The sequence below is a fragment of the Aedes aegypti genome, chromosome 3 (genome assembly GCF_002204515.2).
Source record: "Aedes aegypti strain LVP_AGWG chromosome 3, AaegL5.0 Primary Assembly, whole genome shotgun sequence".
Taxonomy (NCBI): Eukaryota; Metazoa; Arthropoda; class Insecta; order Diptera; family Culicidae; genus Aedes; species Aedes aegypti.
The window spans coordinates 310170450-310184687 of record NC_035109.1 but is presented as its reverse complement, the minus strand read 5'-3'; the positions used below and the strand labels follow the sequence as shown (position 1 = coordinate 310184687).

The 14238-nt window shown below is 39.9% G+C and overlaps 1 protein-coding gene across 5 annotated transcripts in view; it reads right to left on the bottom strand.

Moving 5' to 3' along the window:
- LOC5566304 (UPF0518 protein AAEL005291) overlaps positions 1-14238 on the bottom strand; it is a 91238-nt gene that overhangs the window by 15764 nt on the left and 61236 nt on the right. For all 5 annotated transcript variants that reach the window (XM_021853492.1, XM_021853491.1, XM_021853494.1 and 2 more), the window contains exons 7-8: positions 5664-6549; positions 5424-5602 (exon numbers count right to left, since the gene is read on the bottom strand). In XM_021853492.1, the coding sequence (XP_021709184.1) occupies positions 5424-5602; positions 5664-6549 (1065 nt within the window). The remainder of the gene's footprint in view (positions 1-5423; positions 5603-5663; positions 6550-14238) is intronic.

Below are 14238 nucleotides of genomic sequence, written 5' to 3'. Positions count from 1 at the left end.
TTCTGGTGTCTTGACGGGTTTTTTGTTGTGGAGGGGCTGGGAATCGAACCCATGACCTTCCGCTTATGAAGCGAAAGCGTAACCTCAAGGCTACAGACCCCCCATTGATAACCTCGATGACATAAAGAATGTGTTCTATGGGAGCCTAAGGCCTATGAAGAGTGCCCAGAACAAGGAGTCAAGATAGAACTTCATTGGAACGGAAAGCCTCCATTCCGTTACCAATGATGATGGCCGGCGGCTTGTAACCTTCGCTGCTGCTAGACGGATGGCAATCAGCAGTATCTACGGCGATGCCTGCTCCCGAATAGAGCACGTACTGGTTGATGGGGTACATTTCTCAGATGTAGTCAGATGTGACAACAATGGACTTTCCAAGGGTCTAATATAGACTCGGATCATTATCTCGTTGTAGCAAAAAATCGGGGTAGCTGCACAGTACCGCCAGTAGCTAGACGAGCAATTGAGAAGAACCAACGTTGCTGGAGATGTCGACAGCCTGTGGGACCCTATCCACTAGGCTGTGACAACAACGGCGCGGAAAGTGATTGGCACCGGTCAACGACGAAGACCAAACGACTGGTTCTATGAAGAGTGTCAGAGAGGGACATACATGAAGAACGTCGCCACAAGCCGATGCTTGTGGCCGGTACCCGATAAAATAGAGAACGGTACAGGGCAGCGAGAGCCGCAGAAACGCGAATCCACCGCGGAAAGAGAAAGAAAAGGCAGCACGAAGAAAGTGTGGTAGCTGAAGCTCAAGATAACATGAACCGGAACGCACGTCACAATACCGTACTAGTGCTCGCCCTGTGCAATGATCGAGAAGAGCATTTGCTGACCGATAAAACGGCAGTGGCTAACAAGTGGAAGGAGCAATTTTAGCAATTGTTGAACGGTGAAAATGGAAATGTAACGAGAAACAGGACGAACATTGATGATAACGAATTAGCTATGAACCCACCGACCATATAAGAGGTTAAATAGGCTATCAGCGAGATGAATAACTGTAAGGCTACTGGGAAGGACAAGATCCCGGTCGAGCTTCTCAAGCACGGAAGTAAGCAGCTTTTAAAGGTACGGGAGGACGAAGAAATACCCACCGGCCTGTTGGGTGGCCTCATACGCTCTATTTAAAAGAAAGTACTCTGCTAAATTCGGCGTACAAAATACTGATCCTCTTTAATGGGTGGTAAATGACTGGACAATGCGTACCATTGGTACTTCGCGTACCTGCAGGTAAAATAGACCCAATTTGTGTTCCTTAGCCTCTTGTCCAGTAGCTCCTATCCCTACCTCCCCGTGGTGCCGTCTGGGATACGAGTAACCTTAGGAAAGATCGGGTAACCAACCCCAGTGGGACTTTGTTCGTATGCTGACAGGGAAGGGAGACTTCTCTCTTCTGAGGGTGTAGCTTATCAGAGCTTCTGTTCTCCATGTTAGGGGCGGCACAGAACTGCGTCTGTTCTCCATGTTAGGAACGGCTGAACATCGTCCAAGTGCCAGCGTGGGACTCTAAAAAGTGCTGTGCACGATGGTCCTCGGGCGAGATAGGGGGTTGGTGTAGGCCTTACAAGCCAGCCGTAAAAATCATCAGTACAGGAAGCGTACAATGTAAATTCGTACCGGAACAATCGGCATAGACCCAGGCATCGAACACGGACTAACGATTGGAAACTCGGATCATGGAACTGTAAGTCTTTCAATTTCTTGGGAAGTACCCGCATTCTTTCCGAATTATTGAGGGTCCGCAAGTTCGAAATCGTTGCGCTGCAGGAGGTTTGCTGGAAAAGGGTCGACGGTACATACGTATAGGGATGGTGGTACCATCTACCAGAGCTACGGCACCAGACATGAGCTGGAAACAGCTTTTATCGTGATGGGCGAAATGCAGAGGCGCGTGATTGGGTGGAGGCCAATCGACAACAGAATGTGCAAGTTGAGGATCAAAGGCCGTTTCTTCAATATCAGAATAATGAACGTGCACAGCCCTCACTTAGCAAGTGACGATGACGATAAGGACGCTTTCTACGCGCAGCTGGAACGTGAATACGACAGCTGCCCAAGCCATGATGTCAAAATCGTTATCGGAGATCTCAACGCTTAGGTTGTCCAGGAGGAGGAATTTAGACCGATTATAAGAAATTTCAGCGCTCACCAGCATACGAACGAAAACGGCCTTAGACTGAATGATTTCGCCACCTCCAAGAACATGGCCAGACACTCCTAGATGGAAGACACTTCTCGGACATTATCGACGTCAGAACCTATCGCGGCGCAAACATCGATACGGATCACTACCTTGTGGCGGTTAAAGTGCGCCAAAGACTTTCCGTTGTGAACAACAATAGGTACCGACGCCCTCCACGCTACAATCTGGAACGCTCAAGCTACCCAAAGTCGCAACTGACTACGCGCAAAGCCTTGAAGCAGCGTTGCCGGAAGAGGGAGAACTCACCGAAGCCCCTCTTGAGGACTGCAGGAATTTTGTCAAAGCAGCCATTGACAACGCAGCGGAGGTGCCATTGGATTCGTGGAAAGAAATCGACGGAACGGTTGGTTCGACGAGGAGTGACAGACGGTTTTGGACGAGAAGAATGCAGCGCGGGCGATTATGCTGCAGCAATGCACCTGTCAAAACGTGGAACAATACAAACAGAAGCGAAAACAGCAAACCCATCTATTCCGGGATAAAAAGCGCCGCCTGGAAGAGTTGGAGTGCGAAGAGATGGAGCATGTATCGTTCTCAAGAAACGCGTAAGTTCTACAAGAAACTCAATGCATTCCGCAAAAGCTTTGTGCCGCGAGCCGAAATGTGCCGGGATAAAAATGGAGGTATCTTGACGGACGAACGTGAGGTGATTGAAAGGTGGAAGCAGCACTACGATGAAAACCTTAATGTCGCAGAAGAGGAAGACCAAGGCAGCAGGAGAAATGGCTTCATCAGTACGGCGGATGAGATAGACGTGCCAACTCCCACAATAGGTGAAGTTAAGGATGCTATCAAACAGCTCAAGAACAACAAAGCAGCTGGAAAGGATGGTATTAGAGCGGAATTTATTAAAATGGACCCGGACATGTTGGCTACTTGTCTGCACCGAATAATAGCCAGGATCTGGTATACAGAACAGCTATCGGAGGAGGGGAAGGAGGGAGTAATACACTCAATATACAAAAAGGGTGACAAGTTAGAATGTGAGAACTAACGAGCGATCCCCATTCTTAACGCAGCCTATAAAGTACTTTCCCAGATCATCTTCCGCCGTCTATCGCCACTGGCAAGCATATTTGTGGGAAGTTATCAAGCCGGTTTTGTGGACGGGCGGTCGACGACAGACCAAATCTTTATGTTGCGGCAGATACTTCAAAAGTATCGAGAATATCAAGTCCTTACACACCACCTATTCATCGATTTCAAAGCGGCCTATGATGCCATCGACCGCTATCGACAGTATATCAGGCTGAAACGTGAAGCAGATCGGGTTGGATTGAAGGTAAATACGTCGAAGACGAAACATCTGCTGGCTGGAGGAACCGAGCGCGATAGAGCTCGCATTGGTAGACGGGGATGAGTTCGAGGTGGTGGACGAATTTGTCTACCTCGGATAATTGATAACGTCGGATAACAACTGCAGCAGAGAAATTCGAAGACGTATCATTGCCGGAAGCCGTGATAACTGTGGACTCCACAAGACCTTGCGGTCTGTTAAACTTCACTTTTGTGCTAAGTGTACCATGTACAAGACGATGATAAGACCGGAAGTCCTCTACGGGCATGAGACGTGGACAATGCTCGAAGAGGACCTGCAAGCGTTAGGAGTTTTTTAACGAGTATGCGGGAACGACAAGAATAAACCACGAGCTTGCACAACTCTACGGTGAACCCAGTATCCAAAAAGTCGCCAAAGCTGGAAGGGTACGATGGGCGGGACAAGTTGTGAGAATGCCGGACAACAATCGTGCAAAATGGTGTTCACCTCAAATCCGGCCGGTACAAGACGAAGGGGAGCGCAACGAGCTGGGTGGTTTGACCAATTGTGCAGGATCTTGAAAGTGTGGGGCGATCGAGAACTGGATGTTAGCAGCCATGGACCGATATAGTTGGCGTAACATTGTGGCCCATGTCATGTCTTGAAGGACGTTGCGCCATCAAAAGAAGGAAGAAGCAGAAGAATCCTCTTTAATAGACTGAAATCGTTCGAGGAGTCCTTCGTCGGCGAACACAAGGCTGGTTTTCGTAAGGGCCGCTCGACAACGGATTAGATGTTTACTTGCGAATGATCCTAGATAAATTCCAGGAGCATAAGTTGCAGACTCATTAACTGTTTAATGATTTCATGGCTGTGTACAATTCAGTGAAAAGAAGTGAGCTGTGGTAGATAATGTCTGAACATGATTTTCCGGCGTAACTAATTAGGCTAATAAGTGCTACCTTAGATGGCTCAAAATAAAGTGTTCGGATTGCAGACGAGGTGTCAACCTCGTATTTGACGTTAGATCTTGCTATTCAACATTGCACTCAAGGGTGCTATTAGGGGATCTGACTTGCAGAGAAACGGCACTATCATTACACGGTCGCACATGCTCCTTGGCTTTGCGGACAGCTTGCAAACGGAAACAAAATTCGCCCTGTATAAAACATTGATTCTTCCAGTGGCTTTCTACCGCTCCTATCTCCTATCAATGAGGCTAACGGCAATCGATCATTTAGATCAATATCGTTTACCCATACTATCGCACATCGTTTGGAAATGTTTGGAATTTGTGATATAAGAAGGTAAATTATTCACAATATTTTGCAAAGACCTTAAATAATGATCATACATATTATAAAAATTTTAATACAACTTATTTCTACAACCTATATTCATGATTATTAGACTATTTTAAAATTTATTTCAATATAAAAACACATTGAAACAATTTAAAACAAAAATTCCTCTTGAAAAATAATTCATTGTACATTTGGCCCCATAATCCCCTAAATTTCCATCTTTTTATAACGCTCTCTGTGGAACATTGTTGAATGGACTAGAAATGATGGATTTCATGGGAAATAATCTCTACAATAAAATAGTTTTACTCAAAACAACATGAAAATCTAAAATTTTCAAGGAATTAGGGCAAAACGGGCACCATAGCTTATCCCAGAGTGGCCCCACATTCATGAAACTATCACCAATCGATTCCTGAGAAAATTTCCTTTCGAATGAGCTATAAAACTTATTTTTTATCATTCTATTGTGAAAGTTATCAATTTTTTCCACCTTTGGGTTCTTCCCCAATGTGCAATGGCATGATGCTACGCTGTAGCCACCAAGGTACAAGGTAGGTAATACGTGAGGAAGCGGTTCAATATTTATGATGAGCAGTGCATATACAAAACTTTATACGGGTATGCTTTCGATTGACGCGTGACTTACCTGATGAAACGACGGCGTATCGGATGTGGTCGGTATGTCGGGTCGCAGCAGAATCGAGTGCAGCAACGGCAGAGGAAACCACGCCAGATGGCTTATCAGCCCGGTCAGGTGAAGGTTAACGTACAAGCAATTGCTCGTAAACGTTTGCAATTTGCCCCATATGGCCGTTAGGAAGGGACCTGGTAAAGTGGTAATGAACGTTAGAAATCTGTTGCTTCATCGAAAGTTGCGTCAACTCACCTAAACTTACGGTCCCCTGGGCGAACAGATCTTCCGACAGATCCAAATCCACAATGGTTTCTTCCTTCACGCTGGAAACTTTCCACGCTTCGTGTCGCCGACCATCTTCACTGCCCGTCCCCAAATTGGTAATGTTCAAACTTTCGTACCCGCTGCTATCGCCCAGCGATTGCAAACTGTCCAGCTGCTTCGACGTTGTCACCATCAGATGGGACGCATGATGCCCGGTACCGAACATCCCCGCCGGAGACTGGCACTGACTCGATCGGTCACCATCTCCCGCCATGTCGACCGCACTGTCCGGAGCGGTGGTAAATTCCGCCAGGAAATTTTTGATCATTTGTACTTTGTAAATTCGGACGTCTTCGCTCCCAGCCGTTCCATTACCGCTATGACTTAAACTACTACTATTGTTTACCAGTTTGCTCAATTTTTGGTAACGATACACATTGTTCCACTGATCACAGGCATGTTTGCATTGAACTATCCGGTTGCGGGCCTCCAACAGGTACGCTTGGTAGTTAGCCATAAGCGTTTCTCCGGTATTGATCCCGTAATGGTTCCAGTTGGCACCGATCGTTTTGCTAACATTTCGTCCGCCCTGGGGCATAGATGAGGGGCCACTCCCTAGCATCGACGCTTGGCTGGTGTTATTATTGTTGTTGTTGATGTTCAACACGTTGTTCACTTTTTTCATGATGTCCGGAGATGTGTTCAGAAAGTACTCGACTGCGTTGCTGTATGGATCTACCCGGTTCACCTTGAACCGATGCGAGATAGGCACATGTTGACAGTTGAGCAGGTACTTCAGGGCCAGTTCCAGCATGATGTCCTCGCAGTTGAGACTCAGAAGTGTGTCGAATAGTGATAAGGATACCATGCAAAGCTGAAAACATTAATGATATTCGTAAGCATCATATTCTTCTTACTAAATTAATCTAAGCTTTGATTACACTACGCGTACAATAATTACGTGGTCATTATGAGAATTTCTAGCAACATCAAAGAAGTCTTCAGGGCGCCTGGTTGCCCATGAAAGGTGGCCAATAAATGGATCAGTCATGGTATCAGGCTTGCGTCACATAAATCCTCAAGATGTTGTGAATCAAGTGGTATGACTCGTATTGGGTTTTTGAGATGATTTCATGACGCTCAAGTAACCACATTGTTGCTTTGTAACCAGGTTCCAGGCTTTCGGCCCATGTAAGAAAATAAACTAAATGATGTATTTTTGCATAGGTCCGTTACGTCAAGTCTAAAAATTGCTAAAATCTATCGTTAAATATTGGTTTCGTTGTTCAAGTTGTGAGAAATGTGACTAGGAAACACTTATTTCCGGTTGTAAAACACGTCCAGACCTGAACTTTTCTGAACCTGAAACCCCACTCGCAAGAAGGCTCATTCCATCGATCGTAGTGAAAACTGCATTTTATTAAACTTATTTGTTCCTGAGCACCAGTCGATTGAAAATAAAAGGTCTATTTGGTTTGAAGGTTAACTACATCTTCGAAAACTAGAGCAACAATTTTTCCTGAAATGGCTTCCTAGGATTTCCTCTTGATTTGTCGTTAAGTTTTTCTTCAAGATCGCAACCTAGAATCTCTCTAAGAATACCATCAGAGATTCCTCCTATTGTTTCTTCAGGAAGTCGTGCACGAATTCTTTGAAAAGAAATACCTAGGAAGATCTTAAAAAAAAAAATTGCAGGCGCGTCCCCATGGGATTTTCAAGGATATTTTTTTAGAAGCTAGAAAAAAATCTGGAAAAGTATTGCTTAAACAAATTCTACAGTAATCTCTTATGGCACTTATATAGAAATTCCTGATAAACTCTTGCGAAACTCTGGAAAACCGCTTAACTTCTAAGGAAGTCGTGAAGGTTTTTCTGAAGACATTCCTTGAAAAGCATTAAACAGATCCCCTGAAGGGCCCAGATAGCCGTAGCGATAAACGGGCAGCTATTCAGCATGACCATGCTGATGGTCGTGGGTTCGAATCCCGCTGGTCAAGGATCTTTTCGTAAAGGAAATTTTCTCGATTCCCAGGGCGTAAAGTATCTTCGTATCTGCCACACGATATACACATGCAAAAATGGTCAATCGGCAAAGAAAGCTCTCAGTTAATAACTGTGGAAGTGCTCATAAGAACACTAATCTGAGAAGCAGGCTTTGTCCCAGTTGGGACGTAATGCCAGATAAAAAAAAGAACTAGTGTAAAAGTTGTCGGAATAAATAATGTAATATTTGCTGAAACTTCAAATGAAATTTTGAAAAATTTATGGAGAGTTTAGTTAAAACATTACTCGAGAAATGTTTGGGAAAAATTGCAGGAGTGATTCATGGATGAAATGTTGGAGAAATCTTTAGATAAATTTCTGGAAGAACTTAACGATGAAAATCTGGTGGAATTTATTGAGGAATTCCTGGTTTGTAATATGTTTCCCGGAATAATTCATGGAAGAATTTTGAAGCTACCGTAAATGAAATCAAGCAAAAAATCTTAAGGGTAGATGGAAACATATCTGAAGGGAATTCTGGAAATGTATTTCGGAAACTGTAGACATACCTGGTTAGGTATTTCGATGTTTTTCACTGCAAGGAGAAGGAAAATAGTAACTTTAGGGACAACTTTGATTATAAAAAGACATTCCACTAAAAATAGAGACTTTTAGCGACTTGCATCAATAAGGGATCACGTCTCTAAATAGAGGCCTGCCACCAGTCCTGCTAGAGGAATCCTTACGAATGTATCAAAAACAAATCTTTTTTCCCGCATTTAAGAAAAATCGAGAAATTCCTGATGAAAGTTTTTTCTTCCTGAAAAGAATCGCAGAAGTAGTCTCTAGAAGACAATACAGCAAGAATTGCTGAAAAATCCCTGAGAAAACATCTAGTGAAATCCTTCAAAATTTTTTAGCGGTGATCTGTAATGAATGTTCAAAATCACATTTCGGACTAACTGGAATGCTTGTATAAATCTGTGGTATGAGTTTCGGAAGGAATACTTGAAAACTTTTTTGACATAACTACTGCATGTTTCCAAGCGGAAGTATATAGAGGATTCCTTGTGAAGATCCTGAATAAATTACTGGTGGAATGCATGGAGCATTTGAAAGAGTTTCTGGAAGAATCCCCAGAGAAATTATTAGTGACAGGTTTGAAAGATTGAAATTGCTGAACAAATCTTAAATCAAATCTAATGTATAATCTGAAAATTTTCAGGTGAATTTGTTAGAGGAGTTCCAGGATTTTCTATGCTTTATTTTTGTAGAAATACGTGAAGGAAAATTAAGAAGAACTCATGGAGGCAAATTTAGACAAAAATCTCTGGAAAAGTCTTATTTAATGAATTTCTGAAAAAATGCCATGAAATTATAGAAGATCCACTGAGAGATTGTTGAAAGAGTTCGTAGAAATATGTGGAGTTAAATAAGAAAGAATTCTATGAAATATTACTTGAGGAATAAATTGAAAAGTTTGTAAAGGAACTTCCGTTTCTGAATAAAACCCCTGGTATATTTGCGAGGAATACTGTAGAATACGAAAATTTTGCATAATGAGATTTTGATTAATTAACGTCATCTAAACTTTCAAATCAAAAGATATTTGAAAAATTTTAGTAGATAGTTATAAACTGTGCATTTTTTGGATGACTTATTTGTCATTGTAAATTTAAAAAAAAACATGGATGCTTCCAGGAACTTATCAAAGAATTCCTCTAGAAATATCTGGACGAAAAATAGAAAAAAATCATCCAGAGGGTTTTTATGGAATTTCTCTAAATTTTTACACAACGATTATTCTAAACATTTCCAGTAACTCTTTTCAGACATTCTTTCAGAGATTTCACATGCAATTTGTTCATGGGTTTCGAAAAAACCTCTGACTCTAGTGATAACTACAGAAATTCTTGCAATAATTCCTCAAACAGTTCTCTCAGTGTTTCCACCAGACATTCTTCCCATTATTCTTTCTGAAATTTCTACGGCATATCTCCATAAATTCTATCTGGGGCTTACCTAGAATTGCTCCAGAGATTTTTCCAGTATTTTTAGGCATTCCAACAGGATTTCTTCGCGGAACAAAAAGAAAAAAATGTTGAAATTAAAGAAGGAATTAAACCAAGTTTAGTTGCATATAGAAAAGTTGTAGATCTAGTTAAAACCTACAACTGTGCTAAAGGCGGCGCGCCGTTAACTTTAACGTCTTGTGAGCTACTGACGAGTTTTAAAGTTTATTTTTTAAGTGAATTTTCTCAATTTACGAAATTGACGTTTTGTTCCGATTAATCGTTATTTGGATTTGATGTTAGAAACTTTCAAAATCAAGTGAATCGATATTTTCATACGATTTTTGTTGCGCTCTAAAATGGTGAAATTGATTAGAATTTTTTCATAAGTTGATGAACTCAATGTTGTTGAACAGCGATGGAATAGACGATGTGCGATGAATTTTCTTTGACAAATGAACAGCGATTTGGTAATAAACGCAGTTTATATGTCGAGAGCTGTGTTCGTCATTGCATCGATGAACACCCCATCCGATCGTTTCTGCGGTTCATTCATTGTTCGCTCCATTCTCTGCAAGCGCTTTATTCTTCATCGCTCGGAGCTGCGAGTAATATGATTCGCCCTTGCAGGGATTGAATCCTGAGAAAATTGAGAGAATCTCTCACGTATCGCTCTCTGTAACTATCATAACATGCTGCACATTATGAGAGACTGTTTATCGTATACTGCTACAAGTTTGATCAGATTGGGGGGATAGTAGTGCATGATAAAACCCCTCTAAACATGCTCCAAGCCTGGGGGACACAGTTGTTATTGGAAGTTTGTGGATTGTTTATCGTGCCAGTAAAGAAAAACACCTATCCCCAACGGTAAACAAGCGAGAAAAATGGATTTTATCATCGCTCTCTCGTTGGGGCTCTCGCTCGCTGCTTCCATTTATCAGACTTGTTACACCTTGCGATACAATGACGATCGTGGACCGCAACAGATGGGATGTTTTTCTTTGCTTGCTTTGATCGTGCTTCATTCTCAAATGAGAGCGAATTCTGCAACGCCTGCGCCCTTGCCATTCTTTGCGAAAAACAAACAAAATATTCATTGCGAGCACATAATATGGATGAGGGAAATAGATGGAACAAGGCAAATAATAAAGACACTGTTTGGGTCTGTAAAATCGCTGCCGTGTAAGATACACTTTTGTATCGTCAGTTCATCTCCTTTTGCCTGGCGTTACGTCCATTTGGGGCAGAGCCCTCTTCTCAGCTTATTCTGCAGTGTATCATCGTGTGGCAGGTTCAAAAGTACTCTATACCCTGGAAAATCGAGAAAATTTCCTCGACCGATGGGATTCGAACCAAATTTCCTTCACTGATTCCTAAAAGGATGCTCAGAGGAAATTATCCAGAATTACTAGCAAGTTCCTACGCCGATTTTCAGTATTTGTTCTTCCAGCCATTTAATAGAGATTTCGTAAAAAAAATCATCCACAGTGTGTCTCAGGAATTGTTTAAAAAATGTTGTCAGGGTTATTTGAAGAAATTTATAAGGAACTCTTTCAAAATGTCCTCAATAAATTAGATCATTGATGCCTCGTGTAGTTACTAATGACATTTCTCTAAAAACATCCCCGTCATTCCATGCAGAAATTATTCCTGCGATCCTTAAAAAAAGTGATTTATCTAGTTAAGTATTCATAATTTGCAAGCTTAGCACATTTTAAGGACTCCGATGAATTTTAACGTAATCTCAACAGCCTAAATAGTTCGGTAAATTAAAACAACATTGGCGTAGCTAGGATTTTTTTCTGGAGGGGGCCTAGGGGGGGCCTAAAAATTCTTGGTTTACCGAAGTAATGTCGGTCGCAATAAACATGATTTTCACAAATTTGCATAAATTTGCGTTGACTTAATCAGTTTATGATTTTGTCTTATATCTGTACATATCAGTGATACTTGTAAATATCAATTTCCATTATGTAAAATATTCATTCTTTGTCTAATCCAGTAAAAAACTCCTTTAAAAATTCTTCCAAAGAGCTCACGAGTAAAATCCCTTTGTAGTTCTTGCACGAAACTTTTAGGTACCGAGGATCTCGTAATGATCTATTTCCATACTTTTCCAGTGCATTCTCCAAGAACGCCTTTACCAGTTTTTACAGAGTTCCTGATGGGACTCCCATGGAAAATCATTCCCGGGGTTAGTAGATATTATTTAACAGATTTTTTCCTGGAGTTTCTTTAGGCTTTCTAAACTCAGAATTCGAAGAATCTGTATCAAATTGCTCAAAAAAAATCTCTTGAAGAATTCTGAATTTAGAACATTTCTCCATGAATTAAGTACATATTACACATACATTTTAATTGTTTGTTGAAAATATCATCCAGTTGTTCATCAATGATTTGTTGGGGATTTTTTATATTACTGAAGATTTCTCCAACAAATAGTACCAAAATTGTCTTCAAGATCACCAGGAATGTATTCTCTCCACAAATTATTCAGAGTGCACTAACAGTTTTTCCAACTTTGCCTTCGAGATTCTATACTTTTTTATTAAATTTAGGGGAGGGATTATTAGAGTATGTTTAAAATTACTAATTGAACTAACACTTCACTTTTTGCAAAAAATAAAATACTAAAACTTCGAGATTCTTCCTACAGATTCCTTCACGAAATATTTTCGAAAATATCTCAGAATTTTTTGATGGATTGTTTGAAAAATTCACAGCAAAAATTCTTGATTCTTTTAAGACTCCTCCTAATATTTTATAAGATTTTCATAAATAATTAATCAAGATTTAATTGGAAAAATGTTCTAAGTGATTTCCCAGAGAAATTTTCCATAAATCTATCTGCATTTTTTCACAGAAAAGTCTAAGTCTAAGTGTCTAAGTGTTTCTTTAGATTTATCTTTAAATCAATTGGATATTAATCCCCGAATTCCTTAGAAATTCTCTTTTAAAAATTTCTTCAAAAACGTCTACCTATTTTTTTAATTAAATCATCCCAAAGTTTTTATGCGGAATATATTCAGCTATTATTTCATATAATCCATGGAAACACTCAAAAATTTTCCGAGAAATTTGTTTAGAGATTTCCTTGGCTAATTATATTGTTGTTTCCACTGACATGTTGTCCTAGGATCATTTAAAAAAGTCACCAGTGATCCACCCAAGCATTTGTTGTTCTAACAAGCAGAGGTGTTTTAATTTAAACAGCATTATAGATTGTACTGCGAATATTTTACTAGATTTTCTTTAACAGATTTCGAATGGATTTTACAATGCAATGCAATGCAATTTTTTTTTGAATTTCTTAAAAAGTAGGTTATATAAATTACTCCAAATTTTTCTTCTGAATTCAAGGATTCTTCTATGAATAATAGCTAAAAATCTATGCATTTTATTATTTAAGTTCAAATTGAATTTGAAAAAATCCTGAATTCTTGTCGGAAAATTCAAGAATTCCCCGTGGAATTTTTGAATATTATTAACGTTCTTACGATGTACCTCACAGAAAAAGCTTTGGGTTTTTTGTAGGATTAACTACAAAAAATCTTGTTCATTTTTATTGTGTTTTATAAACGACAATGATTTATGTTAAAACGGATGGAATTTTTAATCTAGGTGTTTGTATCTAAAATCTTAGAAAATATCCTGCATGAACTCCGAAGGTTAATGATCGTATGGCGAACAGATTAATCTTAAAACTATGTCTTTTCTACTTGCAGGGAATATTTTAAATATTGTGGTAGAACTGTACTGCCGTGAATCGCAAGTCAGTCCCATCTGTAAAAAGTAGGCATTGAGAAAATGAACTGTGAAGTTTTCAAACTCGTTTTCCATACGAATATTCAAAAAATTCCAGAGGGTTGGAAGATGTTCCAATCTTAATGAAACTTTCACAATTTGCTTTTCATTATGATATCTTTCCGAGAAAAATATAAAGATGATCAAAACAAGTCACATTTTTGTGTTCCACGGTGCGAAAGTCTGTAGTGGGAGTGATATGCGGTTACTTTTCATTATGGGACAATTTGACTGGCTGTTTTTTCCTAATTTTTCCGAACAAATTATATTATTTAATTCGTGTAGCTGAAAGAGCGTTGGAACTTGTTGGAGATGCTGAAAACTGAACTTAACTCAATTTTGACGAAAATGCAGATGGAACGGCAGTGTACTGCCCATAGATGCATATCAGTCTCAGTTTAACGTGAACATATTGGCGTTATTTTTCAAGAACAATGCCAAAGATGTCTTATGGTAAAAATTCATTAAAAATTGGAAGAAATTTTTGAATTACTTCATAAATTCGTTGAGGAATTCTTGATGGACTTTAAGAAATCAGAAACCATACATATAAGAATCCTGGAATTTATTTTTCTGCTTTAAATTATTTATCGAAACGACAGATGGATAATGGAAAAAACCAAAGATAAGTGATTATCTATATTTTCTTTAGAGGTGAATAACTACACAGAAAGAAAACTCCATATAAATTTCAGCGTAAAATAATGCACATAAAGAGAATGCCATATTTGTAAATTTATACCAATTGTTGCGTAATCGGT